At 43.4% G+C, this 25,327-nt stretch overlaps 5 protein-coding genes, 2 non-coding genes and 1 pseudogene across 26 annotated transcripts; 5 read left to right on the top strand and 3 right to left on the bottom strand.

The window, feature by feature from the left end:
- Positions 1 to 28: 28 nt before the first annotated feature.
- LOC100845852 (CCR4-NOT transcription complex subunit 9) lies at positions 29 to 10,462 on the top strand. Of its 20 annotated transcripts, none has more exons than XM_014902947.2 (9): positions 34 to 404; positions 2,369 to 2,469; positions 2,969 to 3,044; positions 3,199 to 3,278; positions 5,723 to 5,788; positions 9,187 to 9,326; positions 9,465 to 9,539; positions 9,652 to 9,744; positions 9,886 to 10,462. In XM_014902947.2, the coding sequence occupies exons 3-8, from the start codon at positions 2,987 to 2,989 to the stop codon at positions 9,686 to 9,688; spliced, it is 456 nt and encodes a 151-aa protein (XP_014758433.1). In that variant the 5' UTR covers positions 34 to 404; positions 2,369 to 2,469; positions 2,969 to 2,986; the 3' UTR covers positions 9,689 to 9,744; positions 9,886 to 10,462. The 20 variants fall into 20 exon arrangements, 6 of the variants coding, with proteins under 6 accessions (XP_014758434.1, XP_014758433.1, XP_024318447.1 ...); XM_003578519.4 differs by having other exon boundaries at positions 43 to 404; positions 9,187 to 9,377; XR_002965887.1 differs by lacking the exon at positions 9,187 to 9,326 and having other exon boundaries at positions 39 to 404; positions 5,723 to 5,981; positions 9,611 to 9,744.
- On the top strand, positions 3,792 to 3,997 carry MIR5167B (microRNA MIR5167b). The gene has a single exon (NR_126971.1). It is a non-coding gene; the product is annotated as a microRNA MIR5167b (primary transcript).
- On the top strand, positions 6,593 to 6,886 carry MIR5167A (microRNA MIR5167a). The gene has a single exon (NR_126909.1). It is a non-coding gene; the product is annotated as a microRNA MIR5167a (primary transcript).
- Positions 10,463 to 13,249: 2,787 nt separating the features above from the next.
- On the bottom strand, positions 13,250 to 15,526 carry LOC100845543 (auxin-responsive protein SAUR36). The gene has a single exon (XM_024463378.1). The coding sequence runs from the start codon at positions 13,810 to 13,812 to the stop codon at positions 13,402 to 13,404; it is 411 nt and encodes a 136-aa protein (XP_024319146.1). The 5' UTR covers positions 13,813 to 15,526; the 3' UTR covers positions 13,250 to 13,401.
- A 132-nt stretch (positions 15,527 to 15,658) lies between these two features.
- LOC100845241 lies at positions 15,659 to 16,242 on the bottom strand (annotated as a pseudogene).
- A 3,716-nt stretch (positions 16,243 to 19,958) lies between these two features.
- Positions 19,959 to 21,737, bottom strand: LOC100844624 (auxin-responsive protein SAUR36). Its single transcript, XM_024463377.1, has one exon. It carries the CDS (start codon positions 20,586 to 20,588, stop codon positions 20,178 to 20,180), a length of 411 nt encoding a protein of 136 aa, XP_024319145.1. The 5' UTR covers positions 20,589 to 21,737; the 3' UTR covers positions 19,959 to 20,177.
- Positions 21,738 to 21,938: 201 nt separating this feature from the next.
- Positions 21,939 to 22,615, top strand: LOC112272478 (auxin-responsive protein SAUR36-like). The gene has a single exon (XM_024463376.1). The coding sequence runs from the start codon at positions 22,085 to 22,087 to the stop codon at positions 22,499 to 22,501; it is 417 nt and encodes a 138-aa protein (XP_024319144.1). The 5' UTR covers positions 21,939 to 22,084; the 3' UTR covers positions 22,502 to 22,615.
- A 1,295-nt stretch (positions 22,616 to 23,910) lies between these two features.
- LOC100820944 (auxin-responsive protein SAUR36) lies at positions 23,911 to 24,617 on the top strand. Its single transcript, XM_010240143.3, has one exon. The coding sequence runs from the start codon at positions 24,019 to 24,021 to the stop codon at positions 24,457 to 24,459; it is 441 nt and encodes a 146-aa protein (XP_010238445.1). The 5' UTR covers positions 23,911 to 24,018; the 3' UTR covers positions 24,460 to 24,617.
- The last annotated feature ends 710 nt before the right edge of the window (positions 24,618 to 25,327 follow it).

Here is a 25,327-nt window from a genome sequence, read left to right as displayed (position 1 = left end):
GTACGTGCGTTTACGCTTTCCATTTCTGGAAGCGCCTAGCTACGCGATCGCTGATGGTGGTTTACCCACTCCTTTTTAGGGTTTCCTCTTGAGCTTTCTAGCACGAAGGCAGCGAGCTCCTTTTTAGGAGTGGGGCGTCGGCGGCGCCTCGAGCGGGGGTGTCTGACGGCGGCGGTGGCCGATCCCACTAGCCAAACAATCGGTGGGTTGATGAGCCCTCTCCCCCCGTCAGCTGCGGCGGCGCCGAGCGAGATCGGGGCAGCGGGGATGGGGAGAGGCTATGCTGTGCTGTGGAGCGGGCAGGGAGGAAGAGACGCTGCGCGTCGAGCTCCCTGATGCCCGGCCTCCTCTACGGAGCGACCGAGGTTTCCAAGGAGGGTCCATCCCAGTCAAGTTTGCGGCAGGTATTGAGATTTGATTGCCTCAATTTTCCTTAATCTATCTTCTGAGGGCTGAGATGTGTAGAACATTTGGGAGCAATTGATATTTTTTACACCCTGGGCTCATTTCAAAGCAAGCAGGATTTAAGGGGTATACTCGGAATCTAGAAACTTGCACAATCAGGTAGAAAGGGATGGCGTTCCCTAGAACACAATTAAAGTGGGCTAGACAGGAGATCGATAGATCATGTTCATATGTGGCCTCCCTTGCAAATTGCGAAGTGAGAGGAAAGCTAGCTGTTTTGCACAATCCTTTGTGGCAATTAGTAATCTTGCGCTGTAAGGGAAGAAAGACCTAAAGTCATCTCAACAGAATTACTTGGGTTCAGCCCATCCATGCAGTGTTAACAGGAAAACAGTAAGAAGTTGCAAGCGAGCTGGTAGACACGGGAACCAATATGGCAATATGGATGCCCTGGAAGATTTAGCAGACAAAAGCTTTCTATAAATGCATTCATCAGCATATATGATTACCATATGTACATTAAGACATGTAAATTTGTTCAGCTATTCATTGGCTTCTCTGTAAGGGCGTATAAATACAGGAAAATACCTGTTCTGTAACTGGTAGTTCAAAGATCTTCTGACTAGTAGGACTTTGTTTTCGGATTTGAGTGTAAACAATGATTCTGTTGTGTCTACTACGCAGTATGTTCTACATTTCCCTAGTAGCTATCGCAGAACCGGTGGCTACAAGCAACTAATCTGTTCGGTAACACTGTTTTAGCCAAATCTGCCACTGCTGAGCTGTTGAATCCTGATCTTGTGAGCTTGTTCTCGTCTCCTACTGTACAGATGGTTCTTGTCGCTGCTGCAGCCATTGCAGATCTTGTTCCCATGGGCTCATTCCTTTCGCCTCCGCCTTAACGTGCCGACATCGCGACTGCCTGCCGCTAGGTTCCCCTCCTCCCTTCCTCAAAAGTTATTGGTATCGTATGGTCCATAAGGTTTTTCGGCTATAACGGGCTCAAAACGAGGGAGAAAAAAAACTGAAACGCCCTTTGAAGCATAGTTCTAGACTTCTAGGCCTCATTCGGAAAAGAGAGGGTTCCGATTATTACCTCGACAACAGGCCCAAAAGCAGCCATCCAAGCAGGCTCTAAGTTAGTATTTATTATGAATAATAAGAAGCGAACCACATGTGTCGTTAGATGTCATGGGGTAAGAATCAATGTAAATGACATGTAAACTTGGCATCTATCCTTTATCCTTTGTATGACTCACTGGCCAATGTAGCAATCAATTGTATAGAGTTATGGAATATCCTTTTGTAACGTTTTAGACTTCTCATTTCCTTTACACCAAAATTAATGTGTGTACAAGTCATCACAAAAGAAACCGACAACGTGGTGAGCACTTGCTCGTTTCATGAGTTGGTGCTCATCCGAACTTGGTAAAACATTATATCCAACTAATCAATGTTACAGTAATCAATACAAGTTTAAACAAATTTATGTGAGACAATTATTTTGAAGCAATAACAAGTTGCATAAGAGACGGTGTAATAATAGACAGTTAAGAGGGGGGAAATGAAATAAAATACCATCAAACAGGATTCCATATCTCTTACCCAATGTGAACGTGACGATCAGTGGTATACAACTATGGAGTACCCTTTTGTGGGATTTTAGACTTCTCTTTCCTTCACAACTTCAATCATGTGTGTATAGCTCGTCAAAGAAACTGACAATTTAATATTTGTTGATGGAAAAGATTAGGATGAATAGATGGTGCCATTCATTGCTTACGGCACCAGCAAAGAAACATGTGGAATTTGCCTGGGTTACTTCGTGCTTGGCATATCTTGCTGCTTGCTGCACTATTTAAATCCCACAGGTGTTGCATTTTCATGTAGTAGAAGTGTTCAAGATTGCTTACTCATGGTGTTGTGCCTCATACAACTCTATATTTCCTCTTTTGTCGAGTAGAAAGGCTGCTGCTTTTGATGAGGTCACGAGGATATTGTTTTGGAGCATCTTCTTGATTTATCAGTTCCGAAGCTCCAGGGCAATGCTCTTTCCGAACTAAGGTATTTATTTCATTTTTTCCTCACAAGTGACTATTATTACACCATCTGTTATTCAACTTAATGTATTATTTCATAAGTAATCATCTCTATTATTGCTAGGCAACAAGAGTTCTCGGACTAAATGTTTTTAGTTATGGAACTCCTTCAATTAAGTTTGGTTTTCGTGTTTGATATTTGTTCTCTAGTACTTCGGTAAGTGCATAATTTTGAAGCTCTTCTAATTTGACAATTTCTTATTGAAGTTGTTCTATGGTAAATCTGGCCATTGATAATTCAGCAAATGATTTTTTGTTTAGTCACGCGGCATGATTGCCACGTTGAATGTCAAAATTACATGATGTAAAATAGTTTCCAAGCACATGAACCCATTCAAAAGTGAACCAATTTTTTACTTGTCAAACAGTGCTGCTTAAATGATGAGATGTGCCAAATTCTTGTCTCTTACCAACTGTTTATCCTTAGTTATTCGGTGGTTGATTAATACAAAACTTGTTTGTAGCAACTTCCGAAGAGGGACATGTTCAAGAATTTGGCTCCGCTGTTGTGGCACTCTTTTGCACAATTTCTGAGCTATTGTAAGTATGTGATAATCCTTGTCTCCTATATTTACGCTTTTCGTATGAGCATGCTTGAACCCACAAAAAGTAAAACTTTAGAACCTACTTCATTAACTGTGTTTTATTTCCACTTTTTTTTTGCCATTATATTGGGCTACTTGGGTACATATAGCAATCTACCCTACACTTTCACCTCCAAATGTGACATTAGCTGCATCGAACCGAGTCTGCAATGTGCTCACACTTCTCCAGGTACACTTTTAGGTTAAAAATGGTAGCAATTTTTGTTGTTGCTAGTGGCGTATTGTTACTTAATAATCACTTTAAACTTGTCATATCAAATTTTATATCATATCTTATGTTTAACCTCCTTTATAATTATTATTGTAGTGTGTTGCATCTCATCCTGAGACTAGCACCCCTTTCATAAATGGTAATGACCATGACTATGCATATAATAAGAGGTTGAATAGGCTGTTAGATTGCATTTTCTATTATTTTCATTTTTCTTAGATATCTTCATCTCATCATTTTCTAGTAGTTGACATGTAACAATTGTGATATCAGACAATTTCTAAAAAACTTATAGAGTTGTAGATTTTTTTCACTTCTATAAAACATTGTAGGTTTGGTTTTGTTGTTGGTGGTGATCTACTTTTCCTCTCATCTGTTATTTTCAGCTTATATTCCATAGTACTTGCCCCGCTCTTGCAAACCATTGACACGGCCAGACCTTTTGAGTACTTGTGACTTTCCACTTTGGGTGTCATTCGTGCTCTAGTTAAGGTAATTTAACTAGAAGATAGAAATCTAGATTTTTTTATGTTACCTTCCACCATGGCGCGACAGAAAAGAACGACATTGGCATCGAGGCACATGTCGTTCGGGAATTAACTTCCAGGAAAGCAATATAAAGAATTTAGACTCCTAGCCTTCGAGTGTGAATTGCCTTAACGAGAGCACCAATGACACCCAAAGTGGAAAGTCGCAAATACTCAAAAGGTTTTGGACTTGTCGATGGTTTGCAGGAACGGGTACAGGTACTGCGGAATATAAGCTTAGAATAACAGGTGAAAGAAAAAGTAAATCACCACCAACAACAAATCCAAAGTTTTATAAAAGTAAAGAGAATCTATGGCTCAATATGTTTTTTAGAAAAATGTCAGATATCATAAAAGTTTCATGTCAAGTACCAGAAAATAATGAGATGAAAATATTTAGCGAAAAGGAAGATAACGGACAATGCAATCTAATAGTGTATTTGACCTCTTATGATAATCCTAGTCATTCTTATTATCCTTTATGAACAGTGTCCTAGTCTTAGGGTGTGATGCAAGATGTTGTAGTAAAATAAAATCCTTATATGGGCCGGGCCGTAAATCTTACGTGGCGACGACGAAGTCAACATTTCCCAAGCACGAGTCAAGACGCCCACGTGGCGAAGGAAGACAAGTCAACAAGTCAAGCCTCTCATGCCATGGTCAAAGGGTCAAATGAGCTAGAGTAGGGGGCAAGAAAGGTGTGGGGATGAGGCTTTTGGTCCATGGTGGACCATGGACCAACCCTCACTTCCCCCTCATGGTGCACACAAAAGCTATGGACCAAGGAGCTACTTTTACCATTTTGCCCCCACTTTTCTCTCCCTCAAGGGTAGCCATGGTCTTTTGTCATGGACCCCTAGGCTATAAATACCCCCCATGGGGGCATGTACCATTCACTCTCACTTGAATAAACTCAAGGGGAGAGGGCTAGAGTGCTTCCTCTAAGGTTCGCTCTCGCGCGCCGCTCTCGACTGAAAGTCGATCGGCCTCGAGGAAGCCTTCTAGGGGACTCTAGTTTCGAGGCTCCGAGCTAACCTTGGTTGGCACGGGCTTGAAGGAGAAGGGGTTGGGTTAGAGTTCCGTGGGTATCCTAACCTCGATACTTGGAAAGACGCGTTCGGTCCAAGTATGAGGCGGTCCCGACGAATCTCTCGCTAAAAGGTGTCTTGGGAAGATCTGCTCGGCCCAAGCCCTTGGCTAACAACCCCCTCGAAGCCTTTCCTAACATTGGATTAAGTCGCACCCACGGGGTCGACCGAACCTATTCAAAAAAATATCGACGTGTCAACTTGTCCAAGTGTACGGCGACCTTCGCTATAAGGCCGGCGTACACGCCCTACTTTTATACTCGCACTTGTGCCATCGAGCATTGGCACCCCTTACTCTAATTGTTGTCGAGAACAACAACACAAGACATTGCAATAAAAATAATAATAAAAGAGGTAAAACATAATATATGATATAAAATCTAATGTGAGAAGTTTAAAGTGATTACGGGAAACATATAAAACCCTTCCTTGTGCGGAGCAATGTGCCACGAACAACCAAATGTTTATGTTACTTTTTTCCTAAAAGTACACCTAAATAAGTGTCAGTACATTGCAGAGTCTCGATGCAGTTTTTCTATGGTAAATTTGGCCATTGCTAATTCAGGAAATGAGTTTTCGTTTAGGCATGCACCATAATTGCCACATTGAATGTCAAAAATACATAATGTAGAATAGTTTCCAAGGATATGAACCCATTCAAAAGTGAATCAATTTTTTACTTGTCAAACAGTGCTGCTTTGATGATGAGATGTCCCAAATTCTTGTCTTTTACCAACTGTTTATCCTTAGTTATTCGGTGGTTGATTAGTTCAAAACTTGTCTGCAGCAACTTAGGAAGAGGTGCATGTTCAAGAATTTGCCTCAGTTGTTGTGGCACAATTTCCGAGCTACTGTAAGTATGTCATAATCCTTGTCTCCTATGTCAAAAAGCAAAAAATTGAGCCTATTGTTTCCACTTTTTTACCACTATATTTGGCTACTTACGTACATAAACAGTGGCTGTAGCAATCTACCCTGCACTCTCACCTCCAAATGTGGCAGCAGCTGCATCGAACTGAGTCTGCAATGTCCTCACACTTTTCCAGGTACACTTTTAGGTAAAAAAAACGGGTAGCAAAAACATTTTGTTTCTGCTGGCGTATTGTTCCCCTTGATGAAGGTTTTTTTAAAAGTTTCTTCATGATCACTTTAAACTTCTCATATTAGATTTTATATCATATCTTATGTTTAACCTCCTTTATTACTCCCTCCAATCGATATTGTCTCAAATTTGCCCAAATATGGATGTATCTATGTTTAAAAAGTGTCTAGATACATGTAATATTTTGACAAGTAATTCCGGCCGGAGGGATTATTATTATTATTATTATTATTGTTATCACAACCTGAGACTAGCACCCTTTCATAAATGGTAATGACCATGACTATGCATATCAGAAGAGGTTGAATACACCGTCAGATTGTATTTTCTATTATTTTATTTTTTTAGAAATCTTCATCTCTATCATTTTCTAGTAGTTGACATGTAACAATTGTGATATCCGACATCTTTCTAAAAAACTTAGAACTGTAGATCTTTTTTTCACCGCTGTAAAGCATTGTAGGTGCAAATTTGTTGTTGGTGGTGATCTACTTTTCCTTTCATATGTTAATTTTCAACTTATATTCCATAGTATCTGCAACGCTCTTGCAAACCATTGACATGCCAGACCTTTTGAGTTCTTGCCGCTTTCCACTTTGGGTGTCATTGGTACTCTAGGTAAGGTAATTCAATTGGAAGATAGAAATCTAGATTTCTTATGTTGCCTTCCTCCATGGTGCAGCAGAAGAGAGCGGCAGTGGCAACAAGGCACACTTCTTGCGGGAATTACGTTCTTGGAAGGCAATATAAAGAATATAGCCTTCTAGCCTTCTAGAGTGAATTACCTTAACTAGAGCACCAATGACACCCATAGTGGAAAGTCGCAAATACTCAAAAGGTTTTGGTCTTGTCGACAATTTGTAAGAATGGGTACAAGTACTGCAGAATGTAAGATAAAAATAACAGATAAAACAAAAGGTAAATCACCACCCACCACAAATCCGTAGTTTTATAGAACTTAAAAAAAAATCTTTGGCTCAATATTTATTCCTAGAAAAATGTCAGATATCATAAAAGTTTCATGTCAAGTACTATAAAATGGTGAGATGAAGATATCTGCAAAAAGAAAGATAATTGACAATGCAATCTAACAGTGTATTTGACCTCTAAAGATAAGCATAGTCATGGTTATTATAATTTATGAACGGTGTCCTAGTCTTAGGGTGTGATGCAAGACACTGCAATAAAAAATAATAAGAAAAGAGGTTAAACATAATATATGATATAAAATCTAATACGAGAAGTCTAAAGTGATTACGGAAACATATGTAAAACTTGTGCAGAGCAATATGCAAACAACAAAATGTTTATGTTATTTTTTTCCTAAAAGTGTCAGTACATTGCAGACTCGGTTAGAGTCGCTGCCACATTTGGGGGTGAAAGTGCATGATACTGTAGATTGCTACAATCTCAGATGTATCCTAGCCAAATATAACGGTAAAACAAATATGACAAAACTCAAATAGAAGTTACCAGACATTTTAATAAACTAGATGATGCCCCGCACGTTGTTGCGGACATTTTTAGTTCATACGTGAACTGTTGAGAATTTTTTTAGTTAACATACATGAGTGAAAAGTAGCAACAAAAGAGTATCCAGTGAAAATGTATAATGAAATTGTATGATAGATTATACATTCTTCACTTAGTGTAAATAGCTTGATGAAAAGTAGCATGCATGCATGTGCAAAATATATGAGTTTCCCACTAAATAGGTGTGAACAAATTAATAGTGTAATGATGTGGCATGCTTGCATGTTGAGAGAAATCAAGTAGTGGGTTTCTCCTACTTAGATATAGAAGATTATATTGGAAATATCTGATATGATCACCATTTACATGCAGATATGTGTGACCAAGAACAACTGACTTTGATCACAGACTCAACAGGAAACACAATTAATGAAACAGGCTAAAACTTTTCCTTTTTTGGGTTGAGTATGAGTATGATGATGCAAAATTCGTAAGTATATGAGACATGGATTATACCTGGAACAGCTGAGCCAGATCCTTGAACATCTTCCTCTTCTGGAGTTGTAGAAATCAAGTGCTGAATTAATCAACCACCTAAGAACTAAATATAAATCAGTTGGTAGAAGATATATTAATTTTGCACATCTCATCATCAAAGCAGCACTGCTTGACAAGCAAAAATTCATTCACTTTGGAATATGTTCATATCCCTGGAGACTATTTTACATTATGTAAATCAGGAATTCAACATGTCAATTATGGTGCATGAAATTAGCAATGGCCAAATTTGTCATAGAATTGCTTCAATAAGAAATAATCAAGGACAAGATCTTCGAAGTTATCCACTTGCCAAATTTGAATTGGTTCATTTGAATGATTTTTTAACTAGACCAGGTCATGTTGTTGCATGAACTCAGGGGGTTGAGATGGTGCTACGATATTTTTCTCACATTTTTCTGAAATCAAAAGGTTTGAAATCTTTTAGAAGCTCCAGCATATGGAATTTCGCAATAACCTGAGAGAAAATCGGACTAAGAGGCGCCTAAACCTCTTTCCTTCCGTACGTGCCATGCGACAAATAATTGGGCTATCAAAGCTCATTTCTTGTCTCCCTGATTTTTTTTCACTTGATTCTAGCCACCAATTGTTGAAACTGAGAATTATCCAGAATCATAGTCTGTAAGGTTCTAGAGATACAACAGCCAATCAGATGGTGTTGTTATGCCCACATCTTCCAAACAACATAAATAAATCTGAAATGAACCGAGGCAACACAGAGTTAAGCACTTTAAATTGCAATATTATTCACTTAAGTCTGTTTCTCTGTGTTGGCCACAGTTGGTCATGTTTTCGAATGAAAATTTACAAGTTCGCATGTTATAGCATGATGTAGATCCACAAAGCACATGTTCACATGTGACCTTCCTGGAGTTACGCTGATACTTTGTGTAGCAGATATTTATACTACTTGCTATTTTTCTTAGCAACATCTCTTGGGCATATATAATCCACTTGAAGTTGAGTATCAGGATCTCAATTCTCTATTTACAGGTGGAATTAAACTAGAAGCAAAACCCCAGAAACAAGCCCCATAACAAATGGCCCATTGGCCCTTCCTTCTGCTAATTTTCATGCCCATTGCTCGGATTTACTGATCCAGTGAAATTTATATGTAGGTTGACACTTTCATTGTTCAAAAGGTTCTGCTAGATGATGTTGGGCTGGGCTACGTTTGTGCCACTCCTGAGCGTTTCTTTGAGATGGGTTGGGCTTTAGCAAATATGCTTATTTTACTGACTAGTCACCCTTCTACGAGGTTACTGAAGTTCATTATCCGTTGTTTCCTCAGGCTGATAGATAATCCTAGGTTTGTGCCATCATTCCTGATATTGTGTATCACATGTGCTCTTCGTCACAAGTTGCAGATGTTTGTTTCTTCCCCAATCCATTGCAGGACCTCTGTACCGCTGATATTTTCTTGTCTGTTCCTAGCGTGTGGAGTGATGGGACATTCGAGAACTGTCTCGAGGTGAGTCTTATTCCTAAGCTGTCTGCTGTCACAAATTCATTGTTGGTCCACTGAAGCAGATGTCACACTAGATTGAAGAATCCAACCGAATATTGACTGCATTTCCTTGAAGGATGAACCTGCAACAGAACCGTGTCTCAAATAACTAATGGCTATTGTCCTAGAAGATAACAGGCTGGAAAAATAGACTGATTTGGTGCTACAGGTGACACGCCATCTTATCTCGAATTGCACAATGCTGTCGGCCCCCTTAAGAAAACAAATACAGTTTGTTGCAATAAGATAGACTGATCTGGGCTCTGCAATTCACTACAAGTGACACGCCATCTTTTCTTGAATTGCACAGTGCTGTGGGTTCCTTCAGAAAACAAATACTGTTTGACTGATCTGGTCGCTGCAATTTGCTACAAGTGACGCGCCAATCCTGTGGGTTGCCTGGCTTTCTTCATTTCAAACCATTTGGAAACTTGTAATACAGGGGAAGAAACTATGGTCCTCCTCTGCATTTGGGTGCTATTTAAACAGCTTCATTGTGATTCCAGCGGACCAATACCAGAGAGTTTGCTTTATACTGTTAAAATCATGGTTGCCCATGTGAATTGCCCTCTTATGGTCAATGGAGATTCTTGCCTTGTTGGGGGTTATACTGTGCGTTGGTAAGTAGGTAGATTTTCTCTGAGGGGAATCGGATCTTATTGCCCCAGTCATAGTCATGAACATTGACATTCTCTCTCAGGTCATATATACGAGTGGATTCAAACTTCAAAACTTGGACTGCTGATATATTTACACATATGTACTATAGTTGTATCGTAAGTGTGAATTTGTATCGAGAAGTACTAGAATATTGTGTTTTTTTGACACGAGAATAGTGTTTCCCAGGCTAAAGACTGCTGATGCTCAAAACGACACATTTGGAACGATCGCCAGGAGTATGTTATTTAAAGTTATTTTTATTAGATTTAGTATTTCTTTGGTTTGTGAGCACGGCAGACCAATATCGTAATGGAGTAATATGCTCTTAACTTAGATGAGTTTATGGGGTTTTCTTATAAAAATTATACTCCTTGTGCAATTACCTAGCAATCTCTAATCCTGCTAAACCGAGGGTAAAGTTTTCTATAGCGTTGTACTAAATCTGCGACAAGTAATTCTGGCCGGAGTGAGTACCAGATCCACCAATGTCAATCATATTTCGTTCAATACCTAACTATATCTATCAATTATATTTCCTTATTATATTAATATTCATATATCAAAACCATAGCAATCAAATTTCATTGCAATATCGATATTTCATTCCGTCATTACTTATCTCGCAAGTTCTAAGTTTTGGACTGCCTGCAGCTAGGACGATCGTAAATCTTGGGGAAGGACGGAAGGCAGAGGCTAGTTGCCAAATACTATCTCCGTTCCGATATAGAGGGCCTACGTGTATTCTTAAGTTGACGATTTCATAAAAAATATATCATTATTTTCTAATGGTATAACGGTTACGATATATAGTTTACATTATCAAATTAGGATCTAGGGATACGTGTAGCTCTTTATACCCAAATGGAGGGAGTACATGATACTGGTATGGTGATATGTACCAGACAAACTTAGAAGATGCTAATATTGCTTCTTGGTTGTTTCTAAACCTATGTGGATCACGAAATGTCAAATAGGTACTTTTACGTGCAAGACTGCATCGATGACAAAGTCCTGCTATGAATTAATTCATGGCTAACTGACGATCCGAAAAAAAGGGATCGAAACCTCGGGACTCGGGTGATCTGTGTGGCTCCCAGGCCGCCGCCGGCCACCCACGTTCGTGCCCCTCCCCTCGCCGCCGCCGGTGGGCGCTGTCGGGCAAGACCCGCACGGCGACGGCGGCAACGGGGCTTGGCTGGTGCTGTGTGGTGGCGGTGCGGGCGCGTGACGGACGGATCAGAGGCGCCGCGGGCGCGTGACGGCTTTGGCGGGCGTTGAGGCGACAACAGAGCTGGGTTGGAGATCTGGCCGAGGCACGAGGGTGTCTGCGTCGTCCACGGCGGTGGATGCGAGCGTCAGGGCTGTCCACGCGGAGGTGGCGGCGGCGAGGCAAGATGCCTGTGTCGATGAGCGCGGTCGGGGCGGCCAGGACTGCGACTGCGGCGAAGAAGGGGCAGGATCGCGGACTGTTGGACCGCGTCCTAGATTGGCAGCGACGGCGCATGTGCGGCGTTGTTCGTCAGTGGAGGTGCTGCTTGTCCAGGGCCAACCAGAGATTGTTCGTCACTGGAGATGCTGCTCGTCCAGGGCTAAGCAGATAAAGGCGGCAAGGAGGAGGGGTTGGGCTTTGCGGTGATTCACATGGCGGCGATGCAGGTGGTCCTGATCGTGACTATGGCGCTGGTGCCGGTGGTGTGGTGCTGTTGGCTATGGCTGGGGTGCCGGAGACTCAGGCTGGATTTGGTGTTGGATGGTGGTGGCGGCATCGTGCTCCAACGGGTTTGCCGATTGTTCTCCGTAACTTGTCGGGAGTGATGGCTGATCTGGGGTCCCGGCCTTTAGCGATGGCAACATATTTGTTTGCTTACGTTGGAGGCGGGGATCTCGCAGTAACAGGTGCTACGCAGGGTGACTCATGGTGATGCGCCAAGTCATGCCTGTGGCTGCTGATCCGGAGGCGGTGATGTGATGATGGTACAGACAGTTCAACGACAAGTTATCGCACTCTGTTGGAAACACTTGATCTCGGATCAAGCAATATTAATGCGTGTCTGCGTCGTGAACTTGTTGAAGGGGGTGTCTTGAAGCTTGTCTTTGAGAATAAAAGTCCTGAGTTCGACATTAGGCTGGACTCACCATCATCTGCACGAGTGCGGTGTTCCTTCTTGATGGCTTTGCCTAGAAGTTGTGTTTTTTTTCGTTTTTCAGCCTGTACGATTGGGTTAGTGGTAGATTGATGGAGTTGTTTTTTTTTGTTCGGCTTTGATGCCTGACTTTGTCTGGTTTTAATAATATATGCTTGTCTACATCAGTCGATGCAGAGCTCAGGGGTTATCCTCATTTCGGAAGAAAAAAAACCGTGCAAGACAGTAAGATACTGCCTTTGTCCGGGTTTATAAGGCCTACGCATACTTCTAAGTCGTCAATTTAATCAACTAAATATGTATTATATTTTTCATTGCATAAAAAGTATACCATCAAAATCTTCGTTGGATGAACTTCGTAATGATAGATTTGTTTGGTCATGTAACTTATATCTCGTTAGTTAAATTGGTGACCTAAAACACGCGCATATCTTATAAATCCGGATGAAGGGAGTAGTAAATAGACATTAAACAAACCAGTAATCACTCAGTCACTATACTAGTACTACCTAAAAATTAAACAAATCAGTAATGTTGAACAACTAACTAAGAAGATGAAACGATTGCTTGCTAATTGCTTTCCGAGAGAAAACATATTGTTTGCTAAGATTATAAATTGTGGATTTCAATCGGGGCTCCAATGGGCATTTGCTAAAGGAGTTTTGGTCCAGAATTATTAAGGATGCTATGGGGTTTTCTTTTATCTCCTTTGAAAGTCGAATCTGTCTGATACTCCCTGATATGTATATCTCCTTGATCTTGTATTGGCATATGGATACATGTACGCCTAGGCAGAGGTGCTGTAGAAAAAAGGACAAGGCTTTCATCGATTCTTGGGGTTACTTATCTTGATATATAGCAGTGTGTTCAGGCTTTGCAACGGCAAGTGATTAAATTTCTCCATGAAAAGAAACATTTTTTCTAAGTATAATTCCTTGTGACAATCAATAGAAGAACCTCACATCAGGCTATGCAAAGTTCTTGCAACGCTACAAAATGGTACAGTACTAAGAGTAGCTAAGCTACGTGCAGAGAGCAAATTGATGGTGGAGTCCCATCGATGGTGCCACGCAGTGCCCAGCGATGGAGCTCAAGAACGCCCTCTCGACCTCCTTGGAGGCCTCTCTCCTGACCAGGCACAGGACATACTCCATCGCCATGGCATCGCACGGCAGTGTGATTCTTTCGCCACCGCTCGCGAAGCCAAACTCCTCTCCAGACATCCGCAGGAGCTCGCTGAAGACTGTCGTGCCGAGGTACGCCAGCGGCACCTCGAACCGCGCCCCGTCAGCAGTGTACACCACGCAGTGGCCCTTGTCAGCGACCAACGCCGTGCTGCAGCACTCGCTGTCGGCCTGCTGGCCACCGGCTCCAGCAGCCACCTTCCTCTGCAACTTCTTGGCCAACTGAGCAAGTTTCCTTGGATGGATCATGGTTGACAAATTCTGCTGTGTTCTTGGCTGGCTAAATTGCACTTTGGCGCTGAAGGTCTGAACTCTGAAAGATGTGTAGATGCTGCTGCTTGCAGATGAGATGACGAAGTTTGTGTGTCAAGCAGACCACGGATTTATAGCAGAAGGAAGAGAGGCTCTAGGCAGAGCATGTGCGTGGGTTGTGTTTGTGTGTAGCTATCAGCAATAGCAGTGGGTTACACAGGGCAGGAGACACACACACCATGAGTGTTCTGGCAACTGGCATGCGATGTTATTGCAGCTAGCTGCAGACAATGTGATAAATGATTTTGACGAGATTTCCTTTGGACCAGATTTTTGCTCCAGCCAACACTGCCGGTTGCGTGATTGGTGATGCGACGTAGCACCGATTCTCTCCAATGGTTCAAGGCATTTTAAGCAAAGCACCATCCATGTCTGAAATGTGCTAGCGGATCGAGAGCCCCATGGGGTCATCATGCCATTTCCATTCCCGACAAACCGATCAGCACAACCCCAGCAGAATTCGACCCAGATAACCTCCAAAAATCATAGCACTGCACCTTCCTCATGCTCAACCATCACATTCCCCTCCAGCATATCTGCATAGGCGCCGGCTTTTCCCTTTTCTATAAATCCACGGCAACAACCCATCCACGAGACGAAAGCATCCCAAGTGTAAGCAGTGCGGGTCCGTAAAATTTTTCTTTTATGGCCTCAGAGGCATACTATTACATAGAAACGTTGAGGTAGGTAAGCAAATCTTCACACATGGAGAAGTGTCGGAGACGACCTTTCGGAGAAAGGCTGCTGCACGTTGTTCAAACAAAGATGAATCTGGAATCAGAATGAAAAAAGATAGAACTGTCGAATTACGATCAAATCGACCGGCAAACCTGAAATGTTCGGAAATCAGGTCAGTGACAGATGACACAGCATGAGCTCAAGAATTGTCCTTGGTAAGTAAAAATATTGATGCATCTAGTTATGTTCGTGTCATGGATGTTGAAGTAAACCATCAGGGGAGAGTCTCTCCCTGAAAAAAGACCGAATAAGCCATGCATTTTAACTCACATTAAAGCTAATCACCCTTCACCCAAAAATGGATATAGGCCCGTTGGAAAATGCAAGGAAGATACCACGAAATGGCTGACACATGCGATGCTTGAAATCACGCATACCATGGATGGACACTGAGATATGGAACTGGCTAACAACTTGCAAGATTTGCAGCTGTCAGAGCACTGCTCAACAAACCAACAAACACCTAGCATGCACCTGCAGCTGTAAGCGCAAAGTACACATCTGCTCAGCAAAGGCTACTGGGCCATCATATGCCATGTCCCCTCTGACGCTGGCCCTTCACCTCCACTAGCTGCAATCTCAGGGCCACCAAACCATTCAGAAAATGATGGCTTTTGAATCAGATTAACTCCCAGTATATTGTTCCACGACGCCGAACTGCATGGAACACCAACATAAAAGTTTCGCACGCTGCCTCTGCCCAGTTCAGCAACAAGAGTATGCATCTGACTGCCTAATCACAAGTCCACTATCTTTGCCTCCACAGTACCATGGCCCAGCAAAATCTGATCTGATTCTCGCTGCCTGGGAGGAAAGGAGACCCGGAGGTCGAACCGGACGCTTGAAGGAAAGGAAAGCAAAATCTGGCAGCGGCGGTGGAGGCAGTTCTCCTGGAAAAAAAACTTAGACCGCTCACCCACCTCAATTCAGACAGTGCAATCTTAATCTGACGGTTCCCGTTAGGTTTAAGAATGGCAATTTGTTCATCCCGTCCAATTCCTTTTTAAATTTCTTCAGTACTCCGCAAATTATGACAAATGATCTGTTTGGACTCAGGAATAGCAAATGATTAAATTTCTCTCTGAGAAAACACATTTTATGTATGATCCTGTGATAATTAATAGAACCTAACATTGGACTTTACAAAGTTCTGCCAACTCTACAGAAAAGCTAATTTATTTTCAGTAGCTAAGCTATGTGCAGAGAGCAAATTGATGGTGGTGTCCCATCGATGGAGCCACACAGTGCCCAGCGATGGAGCACAAGAACGCCCTCTCGACCTCCTCAGAGGCCTCTCTCCTGACCAGGCACATCACATATTCCATCGCCACAGCGTCGCAGGGAAGCAAGATCCTACCATCGGTCGCGAACCCAATCTCCTCCCCAGACATCCACAGGAGCTCGCTGAATACCGTCGTGCCGAGGTATGCAAGAGGCACCTAACCGCGCCCCGTCAGCGGTGTACACCACGCAGTTGCCCTTGTCAGCGACCAACGCCATGCTGCAGCACTCGCCGTCGGCCTGCTGGGCACCGGCTCCAGCCGCCACCTTCCTCTGCAACTTCTTGGCCAACTGAGCAAGTTTCCTTGGATGGATCATGGTTGATATATACTGATGTATTCCTGTCTAGCTAAATTGTGCTTTCCTCAGAACGTCTTAACTCTGAAGGATGTGGTGTGATGCTGCTGCTTGCAGATGAGATGACGATGTGTCAAGCAGGCCATGGATTTATAGCAGAAGGAAGAGAGGGCTCAGGGCAGTGCATGTGCGTAGGTTGTGTGTAGCTATCAGCAATAGCAGTGGGGTAGACAGCACAGGAGACAGGACATGAGTGTTCTGGCATGCCATGCTGTTGCAGCTAGCTGCAGACAATGTGATGAACGATTTTGATAAGATCTCCATTGGACACTACCGGTTACGTGATTGGTAATGTGGAATGCTAGTGGATCAAGAGCCCCATAGGGTCCTTGTGCCAATTCTTTCAAAAGCAAACCGATCAGCACTTGGCCCCAGCAAAATTTGATCCAGATCATCTCCTCTCAGCTCTTTTTTTCCTCAATAACTCGCGGCAGTCCACCTGAAAGGCCCATGGCCTTGTCTCCTGCCCAAACATCGCAGCCCCTCCACCATGTCTGCACGAGCACCGGCTTTTCCGTTATCTATAAATCCATGGCAAAGTCGTCCTCCAAGTGACGATCACTTCATCCACAGACAAACATTCCAAAATTCCAACTCCCAGAAGAATCTCTCCAGTTTCCATAAACACAAGAAGCCATCATGATCAGTGCGAAGAGACTAGCTAGGGTTTCCAAGAAGTGGAAAAGGATGGCAGCCAGGGGAGGAAGAGGCCGACCTGGTTGTCGTCGACCCAGGCAAAACAAACCGAAGGGTCCTGCGGCACGTCGACATACTCGTCAGTGGCCGGCAAGGGCTGCTGCGCTGTGTACACGGCTGATGGTGCGCGGTTTGAGGTGCCACTGGCTTACCTCAACACCGCGGTCTTCGGCGATCTCCTGCGGATGTCCCACGAGGAGTTCGGCTTTGTGGGTGGCAACATTGGCCAGATCACGCTGCTCTGTGATGTGGCGGTGATGGTGTACGCAATGTGCTTGCTCGGGAGAAGCGCCTCTGCCGAGATGGAGGCGCCGTTCCTCTGCTCCATGACAATGTCATGCCACTATGATGCGGCGCTACATCTGGAAGTTGGCCAGCTTGTTGCTGTCTGCAGCTCCTGATTAACATCGGCAGTGATATAAGAAAATAGGAAAAAGGAAACTGTTTATGTAAAACATTTTGATTTTGCAAGCGAAGAAGCATCTAACAAAGATGCCACTAGTAAGAGCCTTTGTTCTTGCAATGTATATACAAAGTGCATTGTAGCAAAGATGAATGGCTGATCATGCTGTTTCCTCTGTTTCATGGCCTCAGAGGCAACATGTTACATAGAAACGTTGAGGTTGGCAAATCTTCACACGGAGAAGGGAGCTGACCTTTCGGTGGAAGGCTGTTGCGGTTGTTCAAACAAATATAAAACTGGAGTCAGAAAGAAAAAGAAAACTGTAAAATTACAATCGAATTGACCGGCAAACCTGAAATGTTCGGAAATCAGGTTAGTGACAGAGGAAACAGCATGAGTTCAAGAATTGTGCTTGGTAAGTAAAACATTTTACACCTTTAGTTATGTTAATGTCATGGATGTCGAAGTAAACCATCAGGGGGAGGCCGGGAGAGTCTCCTCTTCCTGAAAAAAAGAATAAGCTATACATTTTAACTCACATTAAAGCCAAGCACGCTTCACCCAAAAATGGATATAGGCCCATTGGAAAATGTAAGGAAGATACCACGAAATGGGTGATACATGTGATGCTTGAAATGACGCATACCATGGATGGACACTGAGATATGGAACTGGCTAACAACTTGCAAGATTTGCAGCTGTCAAAGCACTGCTCAACAAACCAACAAACACCTAGCATGCACCTGCAGCTGTAAGTGAGAAGTACACACCCAAAAGCAGTGAAGTGAACTCTGCATCTGCTCAGCAAAGGCTACTGGGCCATCATATGCCATGTCCCCTCTGACGCTGGCCCTTAACCTCACCTAGCTGCAATCCAGGGCCACCAAACCATTCAGAAAATGATGGCTTTGAATCAGATTATCTCCCAGTATCTTGTTACATGACGCCGAACTGCACGGAACACCAAAATAAAAGCTGGACCCCGGTTTGCATGCTGCCTCTGCCAGTTCAGCAACAAGGACTAGTATGCATCTGATTACCTAACCACAAGCCCACTATATTTGCCCCCACAGAGCCATGGCCCAGCAAAATCTGATCTGAATCTCGCTGCCTCCCTTTGGAGGCACCATTGCACGCACCAAGATTGTGGTCTTGTCACCTTCCAAACACAGATAAGTAATATATCTGTGACTATACCTTCATGGACTAGCTAGAGACACCATCACTTAACAAAGCAGTCATAAACTAAGCATCCCTGAGCAACATACCTGAGATTAGAACAAAGAACAGCCAGCCATGATCCTTCCCAAGAGGCTTGCTCAGTTGGCGACGAAGTAGCAGTGGATCATGATGACCGCTGCTGAACACGACGAACTGTGCTGAGCGACATCGCTAGTAGCAGAAAAGGACCACTCCACCGTGTATACTGCCAACAGGAGGCGGTTAGAGGTCCCACTGGCTTACCTCGGCACAACCATCTTCAGCGAGCTACTGAGGATGTACCAGGAGATTGGGTACACAAGTGATGGCAGGATCACACTGCCCTTCAACGCAATGGCGATGGAGTATATCATGCGCTTGATCAGAAGAAACCCATTGGAGGAAGTAGAGAGGGCTTTCTTGAGATCTGTGGTGATGCCATGCCCAGTACTCAAGCTGTACGGTGCCACCTGCACCGCTGCACCAGCAACATACAGTTTACAGATCCTGAAGATATGCAGAGTTTTGCCTGATTGTTCTCCATCATGTCTAATCCAATGTGATGTAAATAGTTCACCACGGCATAACAGAAATGAAATTTAGCATACCAGCTTTTTGCAAGCCAGCTTGTTGCGAGTGATTTACTGTAAAACCTCAAGGTTCAGAGTACCCTAGCAAAACATGACTTCAGAGTACAGATGTTTAAATCATAGAACTATAGAAACGAAGAGGCACCACTAAAAAAGGTACACGGACCATAGAAAGATGCACTGTTAATGAAGAGTTCAGAAGCAAGCATCAGTAAGACACATAATATCCTATTCTCGAGAGAAATTGAGAACTCTGTGCCCAAACAAAATTTGCTTATTTTATACATACTACTAGTGATTAGAGAGCTTATTCTGTATGGGGATCTCACCAGAGTGCGGAGGAGATGCTCCAGCCGACGAGTCGCCGGACGGCTCATGAATGCAGAACCGGCCATGATACGCTAGCTGCACACTGACGCCACGTACAAGCGCCAAATAACAGGCTTCCAGAATGACACTGAGGGCTCAACGGCGCTGGACTGGGAGGAAAGGAGACCCAGAGGTGGAACCGCACACTTCCAGTGATGGACAGCGGCGGCGGTGGGTGGGTCCATGTCCATCCATAGTAGCCGGGATCGCGGGTCCATTTCCCGCCGCATTCCCCAAATCGGGATCGGGGTCGATTTCTCGAGCAAGATCATCTTCGATTTGTCCCAGAGGTGCCGACCCGCGATCCCGTTCCTCGACCCGATCGAACCAGGTTCTTAGCAACTATGGGTCCATCTCCCTCACAGGTTCCCCTAGAGAAAAAAAACTATAGATCACTCAACCAACCTCGATTTGCACTGTACAAGCTTAATCCGATGACTCCCGTTAGGTTTAAGAATGGCCATTTGTTCATCCTGTCGAATTCCTTTTGACTTTCTTCAGTACACTGAGAATTATAACAAAGAATGTGTTTGGACTTCGGAATGGCTATGATTAAATTTCTCTCTTAGAAAAGACATCTCTGTGACAATTAATAGAACCTCACATCAGGTTATACAAAGTTCTGGCAACTCTACAAAAGGTGTACTAATTTATTTTCAGTATATAAGCTATGTGCAGAGAGCAAATTGATGGTGGAGTCCCATCGATGGCGCCACGCAATGCCCAGAGATTGAGCTCAAGAACGCCCTCTCGACCTCCTCGGAGGCCTCTCTCCTGACCAGGCACATGACGTACTCCATCGATGTGGCATCGCACGGCAGCGTGATTCTACTGGCGCCGCTTGCGAAGCCGAATTCCTCCCCAGACATCCGTAGGAGCTCGCTGAAGACTGTCGTGCCAAGGTATGCCAGCGGCACCTCAAACCGTGCCCCATCAGCGGCGTACACCACGCAGTGGCCCTTGTCAGCGACCAACGCCGTGCTGCAGCACCCGTCGTCAGCCTGCTGAGCACCAGCTCCGGGCACCACCTTCCTCTGCCACTTCTTGGCCAACTGAGCAAGCTTCCTTGGATGGATCATGATTGATATATTCTATGAGTTCCTGGCTAGCTAAATTTCACTTCGCTCAGAACGTCTGAACTCCGAAGGATGTGGTGTAGATGCTGCTGCTTGCAGGAGATGATGAAGGTTGGGTCGAGCAGGCCATGGATTTATAGCAGAAGGAAAAGAGGGCTCACGGCAGTGCATTTGTGTTGGTTGTGTGTACCTATCAGCAATAGCAGTGGGGTAGACAGGGCAGGAGACAGGTCATGAGTGTTCTCTGCAGACAATATGATGAATGATTTTGATGAGATTTCTATTGGACTAGATTTTCTGTTATCAGCTAGTTATGGAGCCTCTGCCGAAATGGAGTCGCCGTTCCTCTCTGCAGACAATGTGATAAATGATTTTGATGAGATTTCTATTGGACCCGATTTTTTGTTATCAGCTAGTCATGGAGCCTCTGCCGAAATGGAGTCGCTGTTCCTCTGCTCCATAGTGATGCCTAATGCCATGCCACTATGATGTGGCACTAAATCTGGGAGTTGGCCAGGGGGTTGCTGTTTGAAGCTCCTGATTACCATCTGCAGAGACATAGAAAAAAGGATGATGTTTATGTAAACCACAGATGGAGAAGAGAGCCTACCATTTGGAGAAAGGCTGCTCATTGACAAAACTGTCGAATTATACATGAGTTCGTTAGCAAACCTGAAATGTTCAGAAATCAGGTCAGTGACAGTTGGCGCCGAATGAGCTCTTGGTAAAGAATTTGATGCGTCTAGTTATGTTCATGTTATGGAGGTCCAAATAAACAAAAATTTCAAATAAAACATGCATACCGTAACTCAAATTAGAGAAAAAAATAAGGCTGTAGGCCCATTGGAAATTGCAAGGAAGATGCCAAGAAATAGCTGAGACATGTGATGCCTCAAAACTTGCAGACCATGGATGAACAGAGATATGGACCTGCCCAGAAAGTTGCTAGATTTGCAGCAATTAAAATACTGATAAATCAGCCAAGAAACACCTAGCATGCAGCTGCAGCTGTAAGTGCAAAGTACACACTCTAAAGAAGCAAAGGCTCCTGGACCATCATATGTCGTGTCCCCTAGACGCTGGCTCTTCACCTCACCCGATTGCAGCCACAGGGTCGTCAAATCGTTCAGAAATGATTGCTTATCTCCCAGTCTCCTGATACAGGATGCTGAACCAAAAGGAACACCTCCATAAAAGCTGGACCCCAGATGGTTTGCACATTCTCTGCTCAGTTCAGCCAGTAGTAGGCATCTGATTGCCATCAGCCACTAGCCCACTATCATTATCTCCAGTGCCATGGCCCAGCAAAATCTTATCTGAATCTGTCTGCCTTCCTTTGGAGCCAGCATTGCACGCAGCAAGATCATGGCCTTGTCCCCTGCCAAATGCAAATTGGTCATATGGCTATGCCTATATATTCATGGACTAGCTAGAGACACCATCATAAACTAAGCATCCCTGAGCAACATACCTGAGACTAGAACCGAGAACGACAAGCCATGATCCAACCAAAGAAGCTTGCTCAGTTGGCGAGGAAGTGGCAGAGGGCCAAGACGACCGTCGCCGGAGATGACGAAGTGTGTTGTGCGTCATCAAATGTCACAGATAAGGGTCACTTCGTCGTGTACACTGCCGAAGGGAGGCGGTTTGAGGTCCCGCTGGTTTACCTCGGCACGACCATCTTCCTTGAGCTACTAAGGATGTCCCAGGAGGAGTTTGGGTACACAAGTGATGGCAAGATCACACTGCCCTTCAATGCAATGATGATGGAGTACATCATGTGCTTGCTCAGAAGAAACGCATCAGAGGAAGTCGAGAGGGCGTTCCTGAGCTCTGTGGTGATGCCATGCCAGTATTCAAGCTGTACGGTGTCATCTGAGTTGCTGAACCAGCAACATGCAGTTTGTAGCTCCTGAAGATATGCAGTTCTCCTTTTTTGCATGTCTCGTCCAATGTGATGTAAATAGCTCAACACAGAAGAAAAGAAATGAAACTTTAGCATGCAGCTTTTTGCAAGCGATTTACTTTAACCCCAGGCCTCATAGTACCTTATCAAAAAAAGGGCTTCAGAGTAAGATGTTTATCATAGAATACAGAAGCTAAAAGGCATGTGTATACTACAAAAAGCTACACTCATAAACAAGAAGCAATGTTGATTTAGTAATTATTTCAAGCAAATTAACAGACCCCTTAATTCTCTCACTGCTTCATGACCTATCATCTACGCAGTTATCTCATAACCAGCCAAGAAAATACAAACATGTTAATTGACTCTTCCAAGTGGATATCCCATAATGTGTGTGTTCAAAAAAACTGTTAGCGACAACCACAGATAAATCTCATATTGAAAAGCATAGAAACTCTACCGCGTTAGAAAGTAAGACGGCCACTGGAGTTGACTGCTTCTAGATAACAATGTCTGCAAAAGAAACTTCCATTTTAACTGAAAAGAAAAGGTGGCCATATGGAGGCTATAATAGCTGATGGTTCACCAAGAGGAAAAAAATGGACCACAGACCACATAATTGCTAGAAATTAAAGCTATGAGCAACTGGTACAAAAGTGATTAAGAAAGCAAGATAAATGAAGGAAGAATCTAAGGACGGCAGATTACAGGAATCTGGAAAGCGAAGCAATTACCAGCTGATATATACGTCATTAAGTTAACAAAAGCACCAGCTACAGATAGTGCCATAAAAATGGTATCTAATTAGTGTACAAGCCCCCAGATCTATTAATCCAATGAAATGGTATCTGATTAGTCAACAAACAGCGTTTTTATTGTATCACTTTCCTGTATCTCCACATCAACAAGTTGAATCAGCCTAAATAATAAATCAAGGCTGTGTTCACAAGTTAGCTGCAGATGTAGACTACAAAGATGAAGAAGCACCAGTCTGGGACCTTTTCCTAGAACGTTCGATGTTCATTAGTAGATCATAGTTCAGAAGGAACCATGAAGAAGCAAAAGTATGCATCGAAAAGCTTCACTTAATTGAGCTTCAGCTCATCACTGAAAGAAAATCTTAAAAAGAAAAATCTACACCTTCACTCCTTCAACACCAATGTAACCCGTTACAAATGTAAAACCAAGCAGGAACAGGCTGGCTATCATAATGGAAGAATGAGACTGAAATAGACTGGACCAATAAAAGGATAAACAGAGTGGACCTAAAGTGTATGTTAAGAAGCGAAGTGAGTATCGAACTCAATCGTTTAGAGCAAGATAGTAACCTCTATGAAGATAAAGCTCATGACTTTGTCTCTGGCGAACTAGTCATACTAAGTGTTACACCCAGACAAACTTATGGCTCCAGTTTTTATTGCTATGCTATAAATACTCGGAACTAGAGTACACCGTCTTCACATCATCCAAAATCTGAAGTGCCAACACATTTCAGGAAAAGGTGCATCTCATCAGAAGAAATACACCATGATCACTCCTAAGAGGCTAGTTCGACAGGCAAAGAAGTGGCAACAGATGGCAGCCCTTGGGAAGTGGAGGCTGATGATGATGGGGGCAATCAAAGAAACAAACATATGCGGCGCATCAGCCATAGCAGACAAGGGCCACTGCATCGTCTACACAGCTGGTGGGGAGCGGTTTGAAGTTCCATTGGCATATCTCGGTACAACGGTGTTTGGGGAGCTCCTGAGGATGTCTGAGGATGAGTTCGGGTTCATGAGTGAAGACAGGATCATGGTACCTTGTGATGCAGCAGTGATGGCATATTTGATGTGCTTGCTTAGAAGAAAGCCCTCGGAAGAGGTGGAGAGGGCAGTTCTTAGATCTGTAGTAATGCCACATAACTGTGAGACTAGGATCACTGTGTTTTCCAAGGATCTTGGCCCATCACTAGCTATATTGCTATAGCTAGTGAGAAGCAGTATCTTGGTGATGTTCACTCCTTTTTGGTAAATCTGCAGATGTCATGTGTCAACAGATGTAGTCGCCCCAGTTAATATGTAAAGAATTGTAATTCTGCCGCTAGTCCTATATCATAATATTGCAACAAGGAGGATTTGCACAAACCTGACATACTTGGTTCACTCCTGGGCTCAACATCCCAGTGAGCAAATCTTTCTGTGTCTCCCCTCAAATTTTCTCCAATGAAGGTATGCAATCATGTCATGCTATTGAGAATAATATGGACTAAGGTATCATAATTGCTGACCTCAGTAATTTTTTTCCTCTTAAAAGTGATTCTAAGAGAACAAGAAAATATATATCAGAAACAGTTTATTCAAGCACATCATATGACAATAACCACATGAAAATAAGGCCTTCTAAAAAACTCATTCTATGGCTGCAGTTCTTTACATGTAATGTTTTTAGTAGAATATTGTGGCAACTTTGGGTAGTTTTCCTGCGCAAAAGAAAAAACTTTGGGTGGTTTCAGGGGTTTGCCTGAATCCATGTGTGTCTATGTGTGACAGACAGCTGTTTATCAGTCCCGCTCACTATGAATGGAATTGGTAGCGGTGAGCTCCTACAATCCAAAAAAGAATGTCATGACAGTATTTCACACACAAGATGAAGCCATGCAAGGAATGTCCTGAGAACTGAGAATGTACCTACCGCACAGTAGCTTACAGCCTTACACCAGATATCGGCACACCACTAGAGAGCTTTCAGCTGATGCACCTTGCCATCCAAAAAGCATCTATGGATGACTGCACACGATTTTCTCTTCCTTGTTCAATGGAAATATAGGAAGAATTCAACATTAGATCTCGTGAAA

The sequence above is a fragment of the Brachypodium distachyon genome, chromosome 4, assembly GCF_000005505.3.
Source record: "Brachypodium distachyon strain Bd21 chromosome 4, Brachypodium_distachyon_v3.0, whole genome shotgun sequence".
Classification (NCBI taxonomy): Eukaryota; Viridiplantae; Streptophyta; class Magnoliopsida; order Poales; family Poaceae; genus Brachypodium; species Brachypodium distachyon.
This window is presented reverse-complemented; position numbering and strand designations above follow the sequence as displayed.